The sequence below is a fragment of the Mustela nivalis genome (assembly GCF_964662115.1).
Source record: "Mustela nivalis genome assembly, chromosome: 6".
In the NCBI taxonomy this organism is placed as follows: domain Eukaryota; kingdom Metazoa; phylum Chordata; class Mammalia; order Carnivora; family Mustelidae; genus Mustela; species Mustela nivalis.
Genome location: NC_139025.1, coordinates 69,808,935 through 69,834,042, shown reverse-complemented (window position 1 = coordinate 69,834,042; position 25,108 = coordinate 69,808,935). Strand labels below are relative to the sequence as shown.

At 32.0% G+C, this 25,108-nt stretch overlaps 1 protein-coding gene across 4 annotated transcripts in view; it reads right to left on the bottom strand.

Annotated features, from left to right (window-relative positions):
* Positions 1 to 25,108, bottom strand: part of NOVA1 (NOVA alternative splicing regulator 1) — a 147,204-nt gene that overhangs the window by 28,057 nt on the left and 94,039 nt on the right. For all 4 annotated transcript variants that reach the window (XM_082734205.1, XM_082734204.1, XM_082734207.1 and 1 more), the window contains one exon: positions 8,622 to 8,788. In XM_082734205.1, the coding sequence (XP_082590331.1) occupies positions 8,622 to 8,788 (167 nt within the window). The remainder of the gene's footprint in view (positions 1 to 8,621; positions 8,789 to 25,108) is intronic.

Genomic DNA, 25,108 nt, shown 5'->3' with positions numbered 1-25,108 from the left:
TGTACTTATCTCAGATTATGAGGTTGCTGATGAAACAGATGTGAAATAAACCTAGAGGTCATTTCTCCCCAAACAGGTTAGAATTTAAGTTCATTAACCTACAGAAGCACTAAGTATGTATTGGGTTCTTGGATTTCCATCAGGGTAAAATCCACCTGAAGAATGATAGGTTCACCAGGACATCCACATTGCCCTGGATATGAATTTTCAATAAGGTATTAAAACACTGCAAAGAATGATGTGGAAAAAGTTCAATATGAAGTGGTTCAGAATTTGTAGTCACCTAGATCAAGATTATGTTCTGTCGATTTATTCAATCCCTTTCTTTTTGCTTGGCATATATATGAAATACTGGACATGTATTATTAGTAACTGATACAACTGATAGTCATCAACATCCCCTTAATAATTCTGATGCTATTTATTCCTCACAGAAACAAAAAAACAGTAAGTTTAAACTTCAGGTAAAATAGTAAGTGATTAAATCATTAAAAATTTGCTTATTAAAACATCATAATCTAATAAGAAATTAAAGTTTAATATTTCAAATAAATTGGTGAAAATTATATAAATTTGAGCTTCAAGGGATAAGATTATCAAAATATCACAATAAATTGTCTCTAAATATATTTTCTTCATTTAAATTCCTAAAATAATGAACATATAATGAAATAAACACATGATGAGTTTTGAAGCTATTATTCATATAGATACTTTAAACACAAAATATCTTCTTCTCCCTTTACTAATGTAACTTACAACAATAAAAGGATTCCAGAAAGTTTTCATTTTGGTTGATTTTTTTAAAAGTATTAGCTACAAAAAATTGGTCTAAAAACAGATAAATGTAAATATATTAGAATAGTACCTTTAATTTAAAATGTTTATTAATTAGATTAATGAAACAGCCTTGATAGTTTTCTTAACAACAGAAATAGAACCAAAGAATCCATAAGAAATAGTTCAAGGTACAATATAAGTACAATATAGATTTGTTTCCCTGTATCTTATAAACAAAGCATTTACTCCTACTTACTACACAGATTAAAAATTTGTGGTTTCAGATTAAAAATCATTTAGTAAAATTTCTGTTACACATCATGTAGATGTAACTGAATATCCATATAAGCAATAGTATATTAAAATATTTATTATAAAAAATGAATGAAGTACATTCTCCTTTAAAATGCTTTCTTTACATTTATGAAATAGTGATTGTGAAGGACAGTCATTTTTTAGCATAATTTTATCTTTCAAATGGAAAAGTGTAATATGTTTTTATTTACACATATTTACTGTTTAAGAATTCTGCTTTAAAGATTGAAGGCTGAATTACTATTGCAGAAAATTTTAAAGTAGTTTACAACTTCAAAATAGTGGATCCTTTGAAATAGTTTAAAAATATTAATGATTTGACAATAGACATTTAGTTAAAAGTGGATTTAACTAGGCTTCTGGGAATAAGAACTAGAAAGTAATTACAAATTGTAAAATGCACTCTTGTTAACAAGTGACAGTTTTGCTGGACCAGAAAATATTGCTATAAATAAACTCTATAATATATGCAGCTTACCTCCAAGCAAATCTACAGTAACAAACTGTCAAAAACCTCTGATATTTATAGGTATAGTGAGACCAGCAATAAACAACTCTCAATTGTAATTCCAAAATCTATGACTAGCTGAGTAATATTAGTGAAGTAAACACCTTCCCAAACCTGTGTTTTGAGTTCTGTTAAATAAATTAGTATAGTGCTTTATTTTAAAAAAAGGATAAAATATGTTAATATGTAACTGTCATCTTAGGTTTTTCATTGCGACAAGTATCCTCGTCTTCTTCCAATGTCTGAACTATCTGAAACCCCTCCTCACTAATAGAAACTCATGTTGTCCAATCTACCCAGGTTTTTCAGAATTTATTTGTATTCTATAGCTTATTTTCCTCATAATTGCTATTTTGTACCTTTATTCTTTTCATCAACTGTCTATTCCCATGTATTTTATTTACCTTTCAACTGATAATCTTTATTACCTGAAAGAAATCATGATTTTTCAGAACGAACTTCCTTACTCACTGCAATTGACATTTGAACTTTTTCCATTTTCCAAAACACTTTTTTCCCTCCATCTTCCTTTTCTTTTCATTAAGACAAAATTGTATACTTAGACCTCCCACCCTCCATAGAGTAAGACCTTAACACCTTAAATATTAACTTTCTACTACTCCTGAGACATCTTCTTCCCTTATAGTAATCTCATTTCTAATTTCTCTACCTTTTCAAGCTCCTTTTTATTCTTTAACACAAGCCATTCCCTCTTGAGTAGCAGGGGTTATGGGAGCCTCCCTTATCTAACTTGTATTTTACTCCTTTGTATATCCAAAATCCCAAATCAGCATTTTTACCCTTCATACCATTTTCTTTCTTTACCTAACGGAACTGGTCACTTTTAGGAAATAATATTAGTATGAAATAATGATTTTACTCTCACCATATGATTAACAGTGGCCTTTAATTCTCCAATAATTTCCTACTTAAAAAAATAATTCTTTTCGGGGCGCCTGGGTGGCTCAGTGGGTTAAGCCACTGCCTTCGGCTCAGGTCATGATCTCGGGGTCCTGGGATCGAGTCCCGCATCGGGCTCTCTGCTCAGCAGGGAGCCTGCTTCCCTCTCTCTCTCTCTGCCTGCCTCTCTGCCTACTTGTGATCTCTCTCTGTCAAATAAATAAATAAAATCTTTTAAAAAAAATTATTTTCTTTTTTTCTGGGTATTTGAAACTTTTTAGCGTCTTTCCTTAAACTTTCTCTCCTTATTTTATCACAGAGAGTATTACTGATTTCCCTTTTATCTTTATGATTAATAAAGAGCACTTACTAAGAACCAGGTATAGTTCTACTCAGTTAACACAATATCCCTATGAAATAGATTATTATTACTAGTCCCATGTTATAGGTAAAGAAGTTGAGGTAGAGAGAAGCAAAACAACTCACTCAAAGTTACATGGCTGGTAAATTAAAAAGCCAGGAATTGAACCTGAGCAGTCCTGCTCCAGATCCCACGCACTGAATTACTACTATACTATAATGTTTCTGACTTACTTTTTCTGGTAACTCCTTCTTTATCTCATTCTTTGCTTCTTTTTACCCCCTCTCCTACTATGAAGATGGTAAGTGAATTACCTCCTCAAATGTAATTAAGGATCTACATTTTCAGTTTTATATTCGTACCTGTACTTCTATAAAAGACTACTTCAAGAGAAAAGCATGCTACTTCCAACTTACTCAATCTGTCGGCAACACATAAAAATACTATCTCAAACAAACGCCTAACTGAAATTCACTTACTGCTTTCTAGGCTTCACCATTCTGCTTGGATCAAATCCTATATACATATATATAATCATTTATCATTCTTTTCTCACCATTTTGGAACTACAACAAATCAGTCTCAAGGCCTTACAGATTTTACTTCGAAATATCTTTCAGCTTCAGGTAGTCGTCTCAACTTCAGTACCAAAAGAGATTAGGTGTTTGTCATCTGCTTAAAATATTGCCTAGTGTCTTAACTTTACCCTGACCCAAGACATTCTATTTTAAATGAGGTTCCCTTCTCGGAATAACTTATTCCAGATATTGAAAAGTCCCCAGAGAGAAATCTTTTGGATTTGATTTTATCAGCATTGCTCAGAACTGGAGGCCTTAGAGCTCAGTCTTAAGATCAATTACCAGTTAAATTTCCTTGGGTAAGCTACTCAATTCCTTTGAACATCAGCTTCCATAAGTATAACATGGATTCTTTACTCTTTCCCTGCTTCATAGGTTTTTATGAAGATGGAAAAAATGTGATAATACATGCCAAGTGCATAGCACAATGGCTGGCACAGAAAAAGAATAACATCATAGATAGCACTATTCCATTACTCATCCTTCATTCTTGACTACCAAACCTTTATTTATTTATTTAGCCTGACAAGGCTTAACATTCCTTAGACTTGTGAGTGTTACATGAAAGAAGTTTAGAAAATATTATCTTACAAACCTTCAAACCTAAAGATCTGCATAGTAGATCACTCACTTAATTGTCATAGTTCTCTTCTCCAGTAACAGTTGAACTCACAGGAACCCTAAGGGTCAGTCTGGATTTTTAGCACAGAAGGGAACAAAATGCAGAGGTGCCTCCTTTGGTTCTAACTTTCCAGAGAAATTAAAAGAGCTCTTTTGGGAAATATTAGGAAGTATCCATAGTCTGTAGAATGCCCCTTGGCCAGACACCAAGGCTCTCTACTATCTGGTCCCACCTACCTTTCTAACATTAGTTTCCTCTAAATTCCAACCCACATGTTTCATTTCTGTCACGACAGTCTCCTTACTATTCAACCATTGTATCTTTCTCCTCAAATCCATATTGTTTCACATGCCTATAATAAGCTTTTTGCTTTCTTCTCCTCTACTTAGGAAATTCCTATATCGTCTTCAAGGCCCAGTTCAAATCTTCACCTATTTTATAAGACCAAATGTCACTCCAGCCTACGTTGCTTTCACACGCTTCTGAACTTTTATAGTACACTGTTCATCATACTGTAGTTTTGGTATATAATACAGTTTGACATTTTTATAAATTATTTTAATCATTTATGATCTCTCCCAAACTAGTTTTAGAGAGCAAGGGCTACAATTTAATATATCTTACAATTCAGCAAGAAGGAATTTAATAAATTCATGACAGAATGGATGAATAATGAACACATTATGTGCTATTTTTGCCAATTTTTTATGACAGAAGCAAAATTCTTTGACTAAGTTAACATTTCTGATATTTTCATTTGACTTTTTTAAATATAAGAGAATGCTCTAAATGCCTATAACTGCTTTGCTCTTTTCTTAAAAATACATTGTGTCTTTTCTTAAAAATACATTTGAGCCAAAAGGGGAAAAATACTGCTGAAAATCTGTAACAGATAAAAGAAGTTAACAGATGCTAACTATATCACTGATTTATGGTTTCTACCTTGTTTTAGAGTTTATTGTATTGACTCATTATGTACAGACAACCATATTTAGAGGAGGGTTTGAGGGACTTAAAAGAAGAATAGTTTCAGTAATCCCAGGCAGGTACAAAAGTATCATGGTCAAAATATAAAAAGGTGGAAATGGATGTGTGTACTAAAAATTCTGGGCTGAAGACATGCTCCAGGAATGAGTTCAGAACTCTTACAAACAGGGTTTAAATCATTTGAAGATCACTGAATGTCTCTGCTATTTGTATGTCCTGAAAATAAGAAATCGTATGTTCTATGTTGTAATTAATATGTTTAACTTTGGTTTACTGGCTTTTGCTGCATATCAATTTCTAAGCATACTGACTTGTAAAATAAGCACAATGGTATTAGGTATTTCCTCCTCCTCATCATCATCATAACAAAAGCAACCTTAATAATCCTAATTAGAGTTATAGAACAGAGACTACAATATTTTGATTATTCAATACCTGTTAATTATTATTACTATTATCATTTGAATATATAAAGTATTAGAATCCCTCTATTAGCAAATAAATGTTTTTGAAATTAAAAAATAACAAAAAAATTTGAGAGGGAACAACATCTAACATCTGAGGTTGGTTATAAGGGTGTCATGCTACATTTTTTCATTCCATTATATGAAAGACCTGCAAGACCAGTTTGCATTATTTTCTTAAGAAACTATATTTGAGCACTCATTCAGTCAATAAGGGTAGGTTTCATTTGGGCAGAACGTTCTGGTTCATGCAATTTATTCAGTTACCAATGGTAACTAGATTACATAATTCAGAATATAACATTCTGTTAAAAGTCCATAATATATGATTTGAAATTATAACTTTTAAAGCAACTTTTATTTGTCTAGAACTAACTTTTAGTTCCTATTTTAAGTCCAAGTTACACATAACTTGTATGTTTTTAAGAAGCAAGACCTTAAAATTATCAATCTTAAAAAACAACAGACATGTATAGTAATAAACATTAAGAAAATCTGTAATTTCATATTCAACATGAATTCATTTCTATGCAGAAGTTATATTTTCTAGCACTCTCATTTTTTGAAATTCTAATTTTATTCTTTGTACAATTTAACTAAAATAAAATTCTAAGAAGATGTTTTAAAGAAATTGTTTTTAAAATTAACTTCAGTACTAAATAAAGCCCAAAGTAGAGATAAAGGAAAGTTAAAGGAAAGACCATCATTTAAAAGAAATCTTACTATGATTCTATGCAGTATAGCTTAAACCATATATAAATATCATATGAAATGTTTTTATATATTCTAGAGAATTTAAGTTTGGACGTATTATTTGATAATGGACAACCAGCGTTTTCAGAAATAAATTTGTGGTCATTTAAATTTATATGCTTGACTTACTATTTGGAGAAAAACCCAACAAAAAAATCTTATATTGTTAAAATAGAAAACTTAGAACATATAAAACTCTGTTGATCTATAATATCTTGGAAATATTTTTGATCTTTTTTCCAGATTTTTTGAGTAAATTTTTCAATTTTTACATTTATTAATAAAGGGTTTAAGGGTTAAATATATTGTCCTACTAGATTTAGTGTACTTGTTTGATGATTTTAAATGATACTCTAATTGCATACATTATTATTACATGAAAATATTAAAACCAACAATAATTTTAATTCCATCAATATCTACAAGGCTTACAAATGAATGAAAATACACAAAAGTCAATCAATCACTATTATTTTTTAACACTTATTTTAAATTTAAATAACATTATCTGAATAAGGCAAGTAAAAATAAACCAAACATTTTTCAAATTCTGGTTTTCATCAATCTATATTGGTACTAGATATAAAGTAGCCCTCAAATTTCATATTGCATAGAGAAAATCAGAATTATAACAATTATTCATATTCCATTATATGATGGTGCTACCTATTATTATAAAAATAATAAATAATAATTCATATCATTGTCCTAAATATACCACCAGTGATATCATAGTACTCAAACTACACTGTATATTTTACTTTTAAAAAAAATCAAGATGTTCGCTCTTATCTCTAAATGCTTGAAGTTTTCTCACAGAAGTTATAAAAGAAAAGAGAGAAGTAATAGGTTGGAGTAAGGTAGAAAGTCAATAAATCCTACACTTTAGTGCCAATTCTATAAAATCTCAGCCCCAGGTGATTTTAACACAGAGGTCTTTAACTAAACTCATAGTTTTAGAATCTGATCACCTCCAGAGAGTTCTGGGGTCAGTTTTAAAAATATTCCTTGTATTCAGTTAGCATAGCTAAACTAAACATTTCAAAACTATAAATGGCTGTGAAGAATTAAAAAAATCTACTGATGTTTAGACCTCTAAATTATTTACATTCTGTCATGCAAAAATTAAAAGACATGTCCTTGAAAAATTGTGAAGGGTACACAAATTGAACCATCTTGACAGTGACAAGGAGTATAAAATGAACAATCTTATATGGGATAACAGCTGTCTGATAAAACATGGGAAATTTTTTAATGGTAATTAATAGAAATTTCAATGGTAATTAAAAGAAAATTGACTGTTAACCTATAATTTGGAAATATATTACCTAATTATTAATTCTTATGTTTGTATATGATTAATTAGGCTTATTTTTATCTATATATTGGTAAAATTATAATATATTGTTTAGTATAAAATTTTTTCTCAATTCAGAAACATGAAATTAATAAGATTTTGAGCTACATTTCCAATTTATTACAATGAACATAAAATTCTGTAAATTAAGTATTCTGTGAATTAATGAAGAATAATACATTTCTTTTGAAGGCATAAAAAGGCAAATGCAGAAACAATAATCACATTCATGAGGTATCAAAAAATTTGAGAATCTAAAGAGTTTATGGGGAAGAATTCACCTAATTTAACATTAAAGAATGTTGTTTTTCTCATGTCAGTCATTATTCAATCTTAAAAACTCACATTTTCTTTTATCAAGTAAAATTTTTGTTACAGAAAATCTCACACATTAAAAATGAACACTGGCCCTTCATGACATATATATATGTAAGTACTATATGTTATACAGAACATAATAGCTGTTTTGTAACAAAGGACTATTTGCTAGGTACAAAAATTTACTTATACATATTTTATATAAAAAATGTTGAATATAACAAATTAACAAAACAGGAGTTTATATGGCTAATAACTATACTAAAGACTACCAATATTATTAAAATATGGTACTTGAAATTTGAGGATATAGTTTCATTTCAATTTGTATACTTTATTTAAAAATTGAATGTAATTTTAAATAGATTAAATTCCTATAAATTAATCAAATTTGTGCCTATAAATTCTTTAAAAGGCAATGACAAAAGAAATAAGCCACATAATTGCTCCTTAGTGTAACACTAAAAAAATGAGATATTCAATCAATCAATAAATCAACTGATAAATCTAAGGAAGAGACTCTGATTGTCTTTAAGTAAATAAAATGACAACTTTGTTATATATTAAGTATGCTTAGGAAAAGAAAAACTTTATATGCTAAGATGTTAAAGCTTCTTTTATAAGGAATTCAAGCTATGCTGTGGATATTTCTCTTTGATTTCCCAACTAAACACTCACTTGTTTGATGCGATCTGGGTTAACGGTGGTTTGGGGTTGTAGAATACTGACTGGTTCTGTCTTGGCCACATTTTGGGGCATTTCTCGAATTTTTTCTGCAATGAATCCATGAACTGCATTCAGTGCTTCAACTGTTCCCTGGATCAAGCATACTCTTTCAGTAGTACCTGTGGATAAAAGATTAATTTTCAGAAAACTTTCCTTCTTTTTTTTTTTTTTCAAAAATCTATGAAAAAGGATGATAGAGTTAGGCTAATAAAATAATGTAAAATGTAGAACTCTTAATAAGCTAAAATGTTCACTTGAGCCAAACAAAATGAATACATACATAAATGTTACTTTCTACCATTTTTTTTTTTAACTCAGTCTTTTCTAATTGTCTCAAAAATGGCCTTGGGTTTCCAGTATAGCCAGAGACCTTAAGACATTCTGAGCATATCGTTCATTCATTGACAAAGAAAGTATTTGCTAAGCACTTACAAAAAGACTTAGGATTAAAAAGTGATAAAACATAGATGGAGATCAATGGACCCAGCTTTCAGAGAGGGGGTCTTAAGGTTGAAAAACTAAACTAACATCAGGCCAGAAATTATTTAATCGCATGATATTAGAAATAATGGCTGTACCTACCTACATGGATGGCACATATGGATGATCTTGAGTGAAAAGAGCATTTAAATTGGTGGGTAGAGGAAGTCTTGGAAAGTTTACATAGTAGGTAAATTTCTTCATTTTTACCATCCCCTAGTCATGTACCATGCTCTTAATCATAGCAACAACCCTACCTGATATTGTATATTTGTTTAACTTTTTTACTAGAATGCAAACTCTCAGAGGATAGTAGATTAACTTGTTTTGTTTTGTGCCATAGTTTCCCAAAGTCTTTAACAGTCCCTGGTACATAACAGGTGCACAATAAATATTTATTAGATAAATGAGTCAACACTACCTTTATTTTGTAATTTTAATAGTAAGACAGAATATCAGAGTTAAGAACAAAATTTTAAAATAGTTTATGGAGTGCCTGGGTAGCTCAGTCAGTCAAGTATCTGATTTGATTTTGGCTCAGGTCATCAGGGTAATGAGATCAAATCCCATGTCAGGCTCTATGCTCAGCGTGGAGCCAGCTTATCCCTCTCCCAACAAATAAATAAATAAAATCTTAACAACAAATAAATAAAATAAACAAATAAATAAATAAATAAAATCTTAAAAATAGCCTATGAAATTTGAAATTTATGGATAATTGATAAAGATTAATTAACAGTGTTCATTTCACATCTAGTAAATAACATGTAGAAATAGGCGAGACAAGACTAAAATGAAATTGGTTGAATCTAATACAATGGTCCTATAACTCATTTTATACGTATACATTTTATACGTTTAAGGCAAAAAAAGATGAGTTTTCAGACTATCCTGAGCCTCATTACAGCAGGTTGGTATTAAATTCAACACCTCAACACAACATATAAACTCACTTCTTAGAAGTATTTCTTTACCAAACAGTTATCAAAAAAATCAAAAGATTGATTATTTCTAAATTTATAAAATATTGCTTCCCAATTAATATGAAAAATCCTAAGTACTTAACACATTTCTTTTTGGTAATACAGTTTAAAAACTCTAAGCCACTCTATAAAACATTTTCCAAATACATTTGGAAGGACAAATTTGCAAAGCTACCAACATTAAAATAACCATAAGGGGTTTATATTGCCTTAAGGATTAACTACCTCAATGAACCATTTTTTCTAGTAGTTTAGAATTTTTAGAAGAACAATAAAAGATTCTCATACTTCTACAAAAAGGACAAAATTTTAAAGAGTAATAAATATTATATGGATACATCTAAATTCAACCTTCATGTTTTAAACAAAGATTCAAGTCAATGAAAAACTTAGTTTCTTAAGTTGTACAATATATTTCAGTAGAGAGCAAGTATGTCATTTGTAAAAATGAAGAGAATCTGAAAAATATCAGGTGAGTTTGAGGGCTTAATATTTCCTGTTTCTCCCAATCAGCTTTTCTTCATCCTTATCTATTTAGCTCTATCTCTGTGGTTCTTGGGTAAAATGATCTAGTTTATAGGGATAATCTAGGGAAGTCTTTACAAGGTTGTATTAACTGTCCAATAAATGATTAGAAAGTATAATAATAATTGGTCAATGTAGCTCATGCAATATGTTCTATCTAAGATAGGAGACAAAATAAAACATCATATTACATTCCTGTCTCCAAAACAAATACAGAGTGCTCTTTTGGGGATGCCAAAACAGGAAAGGAAATCAGCTTCAGGGATTCTGAAAAAGCAATAACATGGCACTGTGTAACTGAAGAGATTATATAATTCAAGTTGCTTTTAAAATTCTAATTTATAATAGAGTCCATATCATGACAGACAATACAGTAACCCCAAAGGAGTGACAATACTCTTCAGAGTGTAGAGACCAACAGGTAGTAAGTGGAAATCACTGAGCCATAAAGAAATATGATTGTCTAGGGGCGCCTGGGTGGCTCAGTGGTTTAAGCCGCTGCCTTCGGCTCAGGTCATGATCTCAGGATGCTGGGATCGGGTCCCGCATCGGGCTCTCTGCTCGGCAGGGAGCCTGCTTCCCTCTCTCTCTCTCTGCCTGCCTCTCCATCTACTTGTGATTTCTCTCTGTCAAATAAATAAATAATAAAATCTTTAAAAAAAAAAAAGAAATATGATTGTCTAAAACTGAATTTCATATAGCATATGAGAGACAATTTGGAGATAGTTCATAGGTTCAAATTTGTAGTAGGTATTCTTCGAGAATAAACTATATCACTATCATTAGAACTACTACTATTTTAAAAAATGGGGAAAAGGAGATTGTACATCCACCAATGGGAATTGTTGTAAGCTTCAGAAGAGATGCTGTCAAATTCTTCTATTGAACTCTAATGGCCTTTTCACTCCGATGACACAAAACTATAATTTTTAGTAGAAAGTCACCAAGAGAGAAAACTGTCAAGTATATGACCAAACTGTGTAATGAAAATGCATCTATAAATCATAAAAGTTGCTGTTTTTGTCATTTTAAAGACTTTTAGGCTCCATTAGTGGCTAAACTAAACTGCCAGTTATTTATCATTTTATTTGTTTAGCAGTAGCATTTATTTCTCTTCGCAACAGACTAGCAACAAAAGCTGAAAAACAATTACATAAAAGTATATGTCCCCATTTTTTATGATGTAAGGATATAGATGTATAAGACACATTAATTTAAAAATCACTTTTGAGGAAGAAATTAGAAAAACTCTAACAAGTAGGGTCAATGTCAAATATAGGCAGTGAAATTTAAAATGGTTTCAGTTTTCATTTCACATACAATATTATAAACTGAAAATGCATGCTTCTAAAATTAGGTACAATTATCAAAACGATTCTATAGAAAAATTCTGATAGAAATTTAATAAAATATACTTACTTTGTGCTACTGTAACCTTGCAAGTTACTTAGACTGTTCCTGCTCCTACCTGAGGTATTTCCTAATCACTTATGCAGTGGACTCTATTCTTTCTTACCTACCAGCTTTGCCATTTTTTCATGTATTGACGTTCTTCCTAACATTGTGATTTTTCCTTCTCTATTAGATCATTTCCATCAGCAAAAATGCAATTTATTCAATTTTTAAAGATCCCTCCTTTATGACAGAATTAAGAAATTACCCTCTAGCAAAGTAAGTGAAATAACTGAATTAGGCCAAGATCATCAAATCATAAGATGAAAAGTTAATGGGTAATTATGAATGGAAACATAAGGCATTCACCAATTGACTTCACTGATCACCATTACCTTAAGAAAGAATGAGAGTGAACAATGTGTCTCTTGATGTGATGAAATATGACACACAGGGCACCGATTATGAAGTATGTCTCCCAAAGTAGATGAAAAAGTCTAATCAAACATTTACACTACATTACAGTTTACAATAATATTGCAAACAGAAAAATAAATAAAATGACACAATGAAGAAGCCAAGATACAAATCAAGAATGTAAGACAGTCTACCGATCAATTGATCTTGCTTCATCAATAAAAGAGGGATGGTACTCTAGACTAGAAGAAACTTTAGAGATATAATGATCAAATGTAAATTAGAATTTGACTGGACTTAGAATAAAAAACTTTTATTTTAAACAACTGTGGCAATATGATAAGAACTAGGTATTAGATAGCATCAAGGAATTGCTGTTAATTTTAGGAGTGATTATGGCATCAGGTTGTGTAAAAACCTGCTATTTTTTTTCTTTCTTTCTTTTTTTTTTTTAGATGCATACTGGAGTACATACAGCTAAAATGACTGGAATTCACTTCAAAATATTTCTGCAGCAACAACAAAAATGAGTAAATAAAATAAGTCAACAAAAATCGTGATATTGCTGGTATATGTGAAGGGCATAAGAGGGTTCACTGTATACTCTTTTATTGTAGATTTGGAATTTTCAAAATATAAGAAAAACATTTCAAAGACTTTTTTGGCCTCATACTCATCTCTCCAGTTACAGCTTAATTTCATTATCCCTCAAAATTCCTTGAATGATATCTACCCATCTATCTATCTATCATCTATCTATAGATATAGATATATTAAAAAATACTCTCTTTTTGCTTCTTCACCATTTCCATTTTTCTTGAATGTACTCTAACATGGTTTTTGTCCCTCACCCCATACAAATCATTCGTTATAGCTATACCTGGGTAAATCCAGTCTTCATGTCTTTATGTAATTCAACCCATCAGCAGCATTTGACAGAGTTGACCATTTGGTTCTAGAAACATTCTGCTTAGCTTTCAGGATATCACACACTCCTTGTCCTCATTTTATTCAATTCATTCATTTGACAAAAATCTATTAAGTACCTACTAAATTTTAGGTACTACACTAGAAGTGGAGTGACCAGACAAATCCTTCTGTAGTTCATATTCTAGTTCATATAGACACTATACATAAAACAAATACAAATAAATAAAACATATAAAATATAGAGAGAGAATACGAAATGAATTCATGCTATGGAGAAAATTGGGGAACAATAACAGTATGAGCAAAGATAAAAATTAAAGTAAAATATAAAAGGACCTTGTCTGTATGCTCACTACTACATCCTCAAGTATCTAGAATAGTGCCTGGTATACTGTGGATGCTTACACTGTTGGTGGGAATGCAAGTTGGTACAGTCACTTTGGAAAACAATGTGGAGATTTCCTTAAGAAATTAAACATAGAGCTTCCCTATGACCCTACAATTGCACTACTGGGTATTTACCCCAAAGATACAGATGTAGTGAAAAGAAGAACCATCTGTACCCCAATGGTCATAGCAGCAATGGCCACAGTCACCAAACTGTGGAAAGAACCAAGACAACCGTCAGTGGACAAATGGATAAGGAAGACATGGTCCATATATACAATGGAGTATTATGTCTCCATCAGAAAGGATGAATGTCGAACTTTTGTATCAACATGGATGGGACTGGAGGAGATTATGCTGAGTGAAATAGGTCAAGCAGAGAGAGTCAATTATCACATAGTTACACTTACTTGTGGAGCATAAGGGATTACATGGAAGACATTGGGAGATGGAGAAGAGAAGTGAGCTGGGGGGAATTGGAGGTGGAGACAAATCACGAGAGACTGTGGACTCTGAGAAACAAACTGAGGGTTTTGGAGGGGAGGAGGGTAGATGGTAGTGTGACCCTGGTGGTGAGTATTATGGAGGGCATGTATTGCATGGAACACTGGGTGTGGTACATAAACAATGAATTTTGGAACACTGAGAAAAAAATTAAAAAGAAAAAAGAATTATTTTTTGAGTAAATGAAAAAGTGACTCTAAATGTTCTTATCTGTATATTGAAAACATATGTGATTGGTTTTAAGAACTATTTATTCATAAATGTCTAACAAACCAGTTACCTTCTTTGGGTTTCTAAGATCAGTTAATGTGTATAAAACAGATATATCTGGGGAAATGATTTCAAAAAGTATAGTAAGTTATAAATTTTCATGTCCATTAGAATGAATCTAGTCTAGAATAATGGGCATACACTAATGATTTGACCCACATATTTCTGATTGCCAACTGTAATGAAAATTAGTGAACATTTTGTTTGTTAAGAAAATGAATTGGTTTGGGCACCTGGGTGGCTCAGTGGGTTAAGCCGCTGCCTTTGGCTCAGGTCATGATCTCAGGGTCCTGGGATCGAGTCCTGCATCGGGCTCTCTGCTCAGCAGGGAGCCTGCTTCCCTCCCTCTCTCTCTCTGCCTGCCTCTCCATCTACTTGTGATTTCTCTCTGTCAAATAAATAAATAAAATCTTTAAAAAAAAAAAGAAAGAAAATGAATTGGTTTATACTATTACTGAGATATATCCTAGTATTTTATGACAAGAATGCAAATATATAATTCTTTAGGAAATACCAGTATCAATCTAAAGTAAGCGATCTGGTTGGATGAATGACAGTGAAACATCTCAAAACGAAAAACCAATATAAAAATCTAGTAGAATATTAATAATTCTAGGATAACCTACTGACAATGATTTTGGCCTTGAAAAGGACTGAGAAAGTGGAAGTGCCAATTAACTTCGCAATAGGCAAAAACATATTTAGAATAAAGCGTGACATGTTTTGATAATTTTTACAGTAAGATAAGGGCTTCTTATAGGACTGAGAAATTACTTATTCTGAGCAGCATATATTCTGAATAAAGTTTCAATTTATCAATATAACATTTAGTTTTTACCATTTTAAGAAATATCTCCTGATTTATTATATAATTCAAATATATTTAACACTTCCATAATAACTTGGACTCAACTATATAGTTCTGGGCAGTAATAAAATGGTAATCCCAAGATTTATGTAAGTCAATTTATTCTTTTTTTTTTTTTTTAAGATTTTATTTATTTATTTGACATACAGACATCGCAAGTAGGCAGAGAGGCAGGCAGAGAGAGAAGAGAAAGCAGGCTCCCCACGGAGCAGAGAGCCTGATGCGGGACTCGATCCCAGGACCCTGGGATCATGACCTGAGCCGAAGGCAGCGGCTTAACCCACTGAGCCAACCAGGCGCCCTTTACACATATTTTAATAAATGTCATAAGATGGTTTGTAAATTTAACTAAGTATAATCAACATTTAAAGCACTCATCTTACAATAATAATCTGAGATACATATTGTAAAATTACTTAAAATTTTAAGTTAGTTCTTCCCAGTGAGTATAGGGACATGGAAAAGAAAGCAAACCAAAGGAAAAAATGTATGGTTGTGAACTTCAGAGAAGACCTTTGAATGGCTTCATTTCTTGAAATTGCTAAAGTATATATTTTCCCCTGAAAGAATGTAATACTGCATTTCTATACCTACCAGACCTTTAAATATCCTTAAGTGGGGCTTTTGCTGGTGTAATTACCTTAAATACCCTTAAATGGGACTTTTCCTGATGTAATTACAGTAATAAATATGGAATGCATATAAGTCAACTATTTATAAAGGCATTAATAGGAATAGATGTTGCTTATATATAGGTCATTATAGAAGATACATATTAGAGACATGGCAACATTATCTGTTGAAAGGTATAATATTAAAAGCATGTATTTTCAAGTATTAAAATCTTTCAACAGTTTTAATCTGTTAAATTTATCATTACTATTACTGTTATTTGCAACTTTTAAAATAATTTACATTTTGTTCTGTCTAACCTGAAATTTGTATAACATGTTAGTACAAGTGATGGGTAATCTGTAGTATATTATTAAATTTAAACTGAAGGAAAGCTAACAAGCTATTGCTTCTGCTTTTTTTTTAACCACAAAAACATGCGAGTAATTAAATTACCATGATTATAGATTGAAAATAGTGAAATACTCCTTGAAGTGGCTTTATCCATTTAAAAAAAAATGATACACTCTGTTTCAGTTTTATTGAAGTGTAGTTCACATAATATGTTATATTAGTTTCAGGTGTAAGCATAGTGATTCAGCAATTCTGTTCAATACCCAGTGCTCATCACAATAAGTGTAGTCACCCTCTGTCACCATACAGTGTTATTATGGTAGTATTGACCATGTTCCCTATGCTGTACATTTCATCTCTGTGATTTATTTATTTTATAACATCTAATCCCCCCATTTCACCCATCCCCCATCCATTTCCCCTCAGGCAACCATCAGTTTGTTTTCTGTATTTATGATTCTATTTATGCTTTTTTAAAAATTTTTTTATTGTTTAAGAATAAATTCACTTGGGCGCCTGGGTGGCTCAGTGGGTTAAAGCCTCTGCCTTCAGCTCAGGTTATGATCCCAGGGTTCTGGGATCGAGTCCCGCATCAGGCTCTCTGCTCCGTGGGGAGCCTGCTTTCTCTTCTCTCTCTGCCTGCCTCTCTGCCTACTTGCGATGTCTGTATGTCAAATAAATAAATAAAATCTGCTTCCCTCTCTCTCTCTCTGCCTGCCTCTCCATCTACTTGTGATTTCTCTCTGTCAAATAAGTAAAATCTTTAAAAAAATGTGAAAATACATGTATTTAATATATTATTAATATATATACTATCTCATTTAATATTCACAATAACCAGAGCAGATAATACTACCTTGAAGTAGTTGGGCCAAGGACATATAACTAACAAATGCAGAGAGATATAGGTTTTGTCAAATACCATATACCTTCTGAAAATGTAATGTTAGGCCAGCTACCAAATTACATCCGTTTAAGAAAGTCACATATGTTATAGCGTGATGATGGAAAAATAATTTTCATCCAAGTCTGATAATTTTTTTACATACACTGAGTCATACCATTAGAAACACTTCACAGATTTATTCCATAAAATGAAATAAGTGATTGACCTTTCTTACAGAGAACAGAAACCACAGGAGATGGTTAATAACTGTGTGGACCGTTAGCAAAATTTTTAAAACAACTTTTCAAATCAACAAAAGCACCTAGGGAAATTGCTATAAAAAGTAAGTTCAATTTGTAATTGTAGCTTTTATACCATTGTATAGTTAGGCACATTTGATAATGCTTCCTCCTACCCTACAATTCAAGGAAAAAATATACTATCTCAAGAAGAGGCTTTTTTAAAAAAAGGAAATCATAGGAATTGACATCTTATGATACAAAGTAATAATTGCTTTTCTCCTTCAGGTGATTAACTCTCCATACAATCAAGTCTCTACTTCTAAACTGTAAAAGTTTGAAAAGGGCCATTATAACATGCTTTAGTTACAATGTAGCAAAGGCTTGATTCTGTTTACAGAGCATGCTTTAACACTGATTTATTCTCAGTCAAGCCAAAGAATGAAAGTATAAGTTAAAGAAAAATCTGAAAATACTCATTCGTCAAATAATATAAGATAAGAGAATAAATGGGAATTAGAGTACATCTCCAGCTTCTTGTTTACTCATTCTCTGTCCCATCCATGCAAATGGCATGGTCATTTACAGACATTCCCATAAAGTGGCATCAGGAGCATAGGAGACACTAACTTCTGAAGAACCCAAGGTTTGAAAAGTAGACATATCTGAAAATTCAAAGTAACAATTGCAATTGTTCTAATAAATATTGTAATTCATTTGCAGTTTTTAAATTCTGAGGCTACGCAAAAGGCAACAGTTAAAATGATAACCAGTTGTTCATTCATCCTTAGCATAGGTTGTGCTTTTAAATTCAGACCTAGAATCCTAGATTGGTTAGTATTACTACCTTTTAACTTCCATCATGATTACAGGAATATAAAACTGCCATGACTAAGTTCTATTAAAAGTTTATGTTTTTATATGTATTCGTAAAACAGACAGCCTGATTTTCCTTCCATTACCAATCACTGTTACCATTTTTGACATTTATTTTGTATTCATAAATTTTTGCTATCAGAAAAATTGCACTTAGAATTTTTCTAGCTATTCCTTATGTAGTAATAGGAATCCACTTGCAGAAGTTTGCAGTCCATGCCTGGAAGCTGGAAAAACAGGCTGGAACAAACATGTGATATCAAACTAAGCTTAGAAACTCAGAGGCATGACCAGTGGTAGCATGCATAGCTAATCAAAGTCATTTGAAGGTAAAGAAAGAAACATACCAGTGGATATGCAGCATCCTAAAAAATCGAAGTGCTGCTGATGCAAGCTGAGAGCAACAAAATAAACATCTCTGGCGATAGTCCTGTTCCTAACAGATAAATTGTCACTTTGAGATGCAATATAGATTTATGCATTACTAAAGTATAATCGGTGACCTTATTCCATATTTTCTTTAAAAACAGAGTTATTCTGAAAAAGATTCCCATCTTTATCAGGAGCTTATAAATCAAATACAAAGTCAAGGTCCACATTTGCATAGGTTTTAAGAGGGAGTAAGTTATTCAAGTTAGTGAAAGATAACAAATGTCATACTGTTGCTCACATGCACTATATCGAATGAATATAGAGGAAGCATGAAGAATTGTGACCCATTAACTTGCTGGGGGAAGGAATATGGGAAGGTAAATTTGTAAAGTTTGGGAAAATGATAAGTTTCAAGAGTATATGGAATCCTTCATTAAAGAGGATTTTTTAAAAAAGTTATTAATTTTGAGCAGTTTAACTTGTGTTGAGATGATATAAAACAGCAAAATTTGCCATTTAAACCACTTCTTTTTTTGTTTTTTCAGTATCAGTCTCTCTCTCTCTCTCTTTTTAAAAGATTTTATTTATTTATTTGACACAGACAGAGATCACAAGTAGGCAGAGAGTCAGGCAGAGAGAGAGGAGGAAGCAGGCTCCCTGCTGAGCAGAGAGCCCGATGTGGGTCTGATCCCAGGACACTAAGATCATGACCTGAGCCGAAGACAGCGGCTTAATCCACTGAGCCACCCAGGCACCCCTGCCATTTAAACCATTTCTAATTATAAAATTCAGTGGCACTGATTGATCCACAAGGCTGTACAAATATCGCCACTATATTTTTTTAAATCATTTCAAACAGAAAGTGTGTAACCATTAAGAAATAAATCCCTATCACTTCTTCCCCACATTCCTTAGTAACCGATAATCTATGTTTTTTATGAATTTGCTATTCTAAATATTTGATATAAGTAGAATCATACACTATTTGCCCTTTATCTTACTTATTTCACTTGACATATTTTTTTCAGTTATGCTGTAGAATATATGAAAACTTCATTCCTTTCTATGGCTAAATAATTTCCCCTATGTCTATATATCATATTTGTTCATCTGTTCATCTGCTGATGGACACTTGGTTGTTTCCATCTTTTGACTATTGTGAATAGTGCTGCAATTAACATTAATGTACAGGTATTTTCTTGAGTCTATGTCTTTGCTTGAGTTTATGTCCTCAAGTCTATGTCTTGAGTTCTTTGCAGTATATATCTAGGAGTGGATTTGCTGGGCAATATGGCAATTCTATACGTAGATTTTTGAGGAAGAGCTTAACGGTTTTCCACAGATGATGCACCATGATGCAGCGGATGATCCTACCATCAATGTATAAGCACCATCTCCTCACTAACATCTATATTTTTCTTTATTTCTAATAACTAGCCATCACTTGTATAACTGATTTGCATTCCTCTAATGATTAATAATGTTTAGTAACTACTAAACATGACTAAATATACAAATGGTCATTGCTTATTGACCATTTGTATATTCTCTGTGGAGATATGCCTATTCACCCCCTTTTCCCATAATATGGTTTTTGTCTTTTTGTTGTGGAGTTTTAGTTCTTTATATATGCTAAGCCTTAGTGGATATATATATGATTTACAAATACCTTCATGTATATAGGTTTATTCCATTAGTCTTTATGTCTATCCCTATGTAAGTATCACAATGTTCTGATTACTGTAGCTTTGTAGTAATGTTTGAAACTGGGAAGAGTGAATTCCCAACTTCGTACTTTTTCAAGATTGTTTTAGATATTCAAGGCCTCTTGAAATTCCATATGAATTTGAAGACTGTGATTTCCATTTGTGTAAAAAAAGGCTGTTGGAATTTTAATAGAGAGTTAATTGAATTTGTAGATTGCTTTGGGTAGTATTGGCATCCTAACAATATTAAGTCTTTGTACCAATGAACACTGGATGATTTTCCACTTATTTAGAAACTTATCTCCAGGTATTTTATTCTTTTAGCTGCTATAGCACATGAAATTGCTTTTTTAATTTCCTTTTGGAATTGCTCATTGCTGTTGTACACAAATACATTGATTTTTGTGTGCTGATCTTTACACCCTATAACTGCTGAATTTATTAGTTCTAGTAGTTTTTTACAGATTCTTTGCTATATATATATATATATATATATATATATGATCATATATATATATGATCATGTCATCTGTGAAAAGAGATAATTTTACTTCCTCCTTTCCAATTTGGATGCCTTTTAAAATCTTTCCCTGTTCAATCATTCTGGCTAGAACTACCAGTACAATGTTGAATAACGGTGCTGAAAACGGGTATCCTTGTCTTGTTCTTGATCTTAGGATTAAAGCTTTCAGAGTTTCACTATTGAATGTAATGTTAGCTCTGGATTCCATAAATGTCTTTTATCATGTTGAAAAAAACGGCAATAATTTATTAAGAAAGAAAATACAAACTTTCCACTAAGACATCCTGCTAATCTATATGTTCTCACTGTGCGTGATAGTTTTGCTATGACCATAATGTTGAGAATAAGTAGCCAAATCTCTTATTTAAATAAGTGGCTGCAGCACTCCACAATGTATTTGGAGGCTGAAGTTGAGGCTCAGAAGTTTTTCAAAGTTCTTAAATTTGTTAAAAATTACTTTCATATTCTCTGTTGTAAAAAGAAAATGGTGTATGTTGTCAATTCATGTTTTTGACATAGTGTTAAAGAATTAAAAACTAAAGAATATCAGACTATATTAGAGTTAAAAGGGCTAAAGTTGAGATATTAAAATAGAGACTACATCTAACACCAGTTTGACTGTAACGCAAAACAGGAAGCTACTGTTCAGATAAGTTTCTGTGACATCATGAACTAAAATTAATTGACTTGCCCATTATATTCTTAGTTTCAAAAAAAAAAAAGTCCTAGAAAATGGCAAAACTGTGTTTCTATAAGAATAATTTTCTGTAATTCCAATTCCTGTATCATATATGCCCTTCTCCTATCTTTGTCTCTCTTACTCTGAATTACTAAAAGGTTATGAATAAGTTTTGTCCACAGGAGAAATCTCAGGCTAGATATTACCTGCAGGTAAGAGTGGTTCCTTGTCAAGATATATTCATGCACTATCATAGGAATACTAAAGTCTCCATAGACTTAAACCTCCTGACTCTTTGGATAGTCCTCTTGACTTCTAATCCACTTGAAGACAGATCCTTGGACTCCTGGTTACCCACTGGCTTCTGACCCATGTGAGGACAGATGACTGGCTTTCTTTCCTCTGGCCTCCTTTCTTTTAGAAGGGATTCAGTTCTTAGGTTTCCTGTTCACTTTCTATGTAGTTTCTGGTCTCCTGCTTTTACTCATTAACCTTTCCCTGTAAATCAGTCTTTGAGTTTCCTTCCGATTGAGTCAACTGTTCCCCTGTCCAGTGGCTACCACACCTCAGTATCTCACTACTCCTGCTCCTCTCCCATTAAAAACAATACATCATTTTAAGGAGCAGAAAAGAATGGTCTGTGGTATAAGACCTTTAAAATAATAAACAGGACTAAACTTTTAGCTGTTCATCTTCCTAGTAGAGATTTCCATTCCTCATTTCCTATATATCTAAGTTACCAGCAGAAGTATCTGCTAATAGTCTACACTAATAGTCTCCTCTAAATCGGACCCAATTCCCTACCTTTCTCTGTCCCCTAAACCTCTTCAATGTGCCTTCTGTTACTTCAGTTTCAACACGTGCTCCATATCCCAAACCTCTATGAATGCTCCTTTTAGTTTCACCCCTTGATTAAATTTGTCTGTTCCTTTAATTCTTTAGGTCCCACGGAACACTCTCAACTGGGGCAAATCCCGGGTTAGTCAGGGCCACAAACTATTTAGATCTTTCCCTTGCTCCACTTTGCCACTCCTTTGCTGTCTTTGCCATTACATTTTCTCTCAAAGTTTTTGGAAACAAAGACTGAACAGGAGTACAGGTATGAAGGTAGATAGTAAATCAGATGCTAAAGTTTTCAGTCAACAAGGCAGAATGATAGGGATGTTGGTAAATTATAGCAATGAAGACAAATAGTAAATGGTATAATATTAAGATATTTTATTTTCCTCTCCATACAGTAGCCTCAGTTAACCATTTCTGCCTTATGCAAACACTTTCTTCCTTTGGCTTTCTGGTTGCTATACTCGCCACATTAACTATTTTAGTTCCATGGTTGTAAATACCATAAAAATATATTATGAATTCACTCTCTATTGACACCTCCCTAGTCCAAGCCATCACTGTCTCTAAACAGGACAGGCTGTTTCACTCGTTGCATCTCTATAAATCCACTCCTTGCTTAAAGTAATTTCTTAAATATGCAAATCATATATAATTTACCAGTTTAAAATCAGTGTATTCTCATCTTGGAGCTAAATCCAAATTTTACTTTGGCTTTCAAAACCAATCATGATTTGGCCTCCGCTTAGTTTTCACTCCTCATCTCATATTACTTTCCCTCTCTTTTTCTTCACTCCAGGGAGCTGGGTCTTTTTTAGTCACTGGAACATGCCAAGACTTATTCTCACTTAGGCCTTTTTTTCCTACTGACTTCTACCTTAAGAGCATTTTTCCTCTGTCTTTTCTTACGGCGGGCCCCTTTCTCACATTAAGACCATGGTTCAGTGACACCACATCAAAAAAGAGTTCTCACTTAACATCCAGGAAATAGCTCACTCTCATTCACTTTAAGTTCTTTACTTTCTCCATGATTCTTATCACTTTCTGAAATTCTTCTTTTGTTATTATTTGTTTACTTCATTGTTGCCTCTCCCAATTAGAACAAAAGGTCAAAGAGGACAGAAACCCTGGCTGTTTTGTTCTCAGCTATATCCCCAGCCCAAAACTTAGCAGACTACTAATAAAGAATTATTTATTTAATGGATTAAAATTGGGGCCTTTGGTAAACCATATCACAGTAAGATTTTACTGATCCATATTGATTACATTAAACTCTATTATAAATATCAAAAGAGGGGAAATACATACAGAGAAATATTAAACAAATGAACTACCAACAGAACCAAGTATAATAAAGGACCATTATTAGACTATTTTCTATTAACTAAGGGTCATTATCATACATGATTTCCTACTAAAATCTATAAACAAATACATCCACCATACACTTTTATTTCAAAAGATATGTTCTTCAAAAAAAAAAAAAAAAAAAAAAAAGATATGTTCTTCTTTCCCATTCTTTTAGAAACATCAATGGATAGGAACTCAGCTCAATGTCTTATGATTATTACTTCCAAGGGACACTCATTTCCACAGAGTAATTTTATAAAGGGCTTTCCCAAGGAAAAAGATCCTAGTAAACCAATTCTCAGCATTAGCCAAATAAAGAGTATAGTTGAAACATTCCAATTAAACTTGATAATTATAGTGATAAAATATCAAATCCTGACCACAAAATAAGGCGTATAATACTGTTGTATATCAAAGTAGGACATTTTAAGTTCGGCACCTACTAGAATACCAAAACTACCTACCCACTACTAGGAAAAAAAATAAATGTCTTTTTTTTTTCAATTAAACTATTTGATCAAATTCTGCTACATTTTTTGAAAGCTAAATTAAAGTTTTAATGTATTGATCATGACCATTTCTATGTAAAAATCTGAGAACATCTGACTTTAAATTTAAGGGCCATAAAAACATTTATTTATTCAATGAGTCTCTAACAGACCCAATGAAATGATTATTATATAAGCATCTATAATCAATCCAAATATTATGAAAATAAATGTCCATGTATTAACCTTAATAGTAAAATAATTTTATTAGAGTAAAACTATCCCTGGTCTTTTTCTTTTGTTGAATCAAAATTATAGGTGTCTGTATATGTTCTAAGCAAATATAGTGTATTACACCAAGCTGAAATATCACAGAAACACAAATGAACACAACACAAATTTGACATTAGGAGTAAATGTTTCTGAATGCTTTATAAAAATCTTATTTCTGAATAAGATCTACAAAAGAGCCCTGAGAGGTTAAACCTGGGAATACTAAGAAATTTTCTGTGAACTGATTTAAAAGGAATAAACATACAGTCTTCTTACAAATTGTTCCAGCATATTTAAAATTAGAGACCAACAACCTCGAACTATACATAAAACAACGTGAATGTGTAAGACACCACAGATTAATTTTTCTTCTGTGTCCAATTTCTAATAACACAAGGGAGAAAGGCCCTACTGATAGGAAACTTTAAAGCTAGGCTACTATTCTTTACCTGTAACTCAAAAAAGAAAAATAACAAAGTGATATA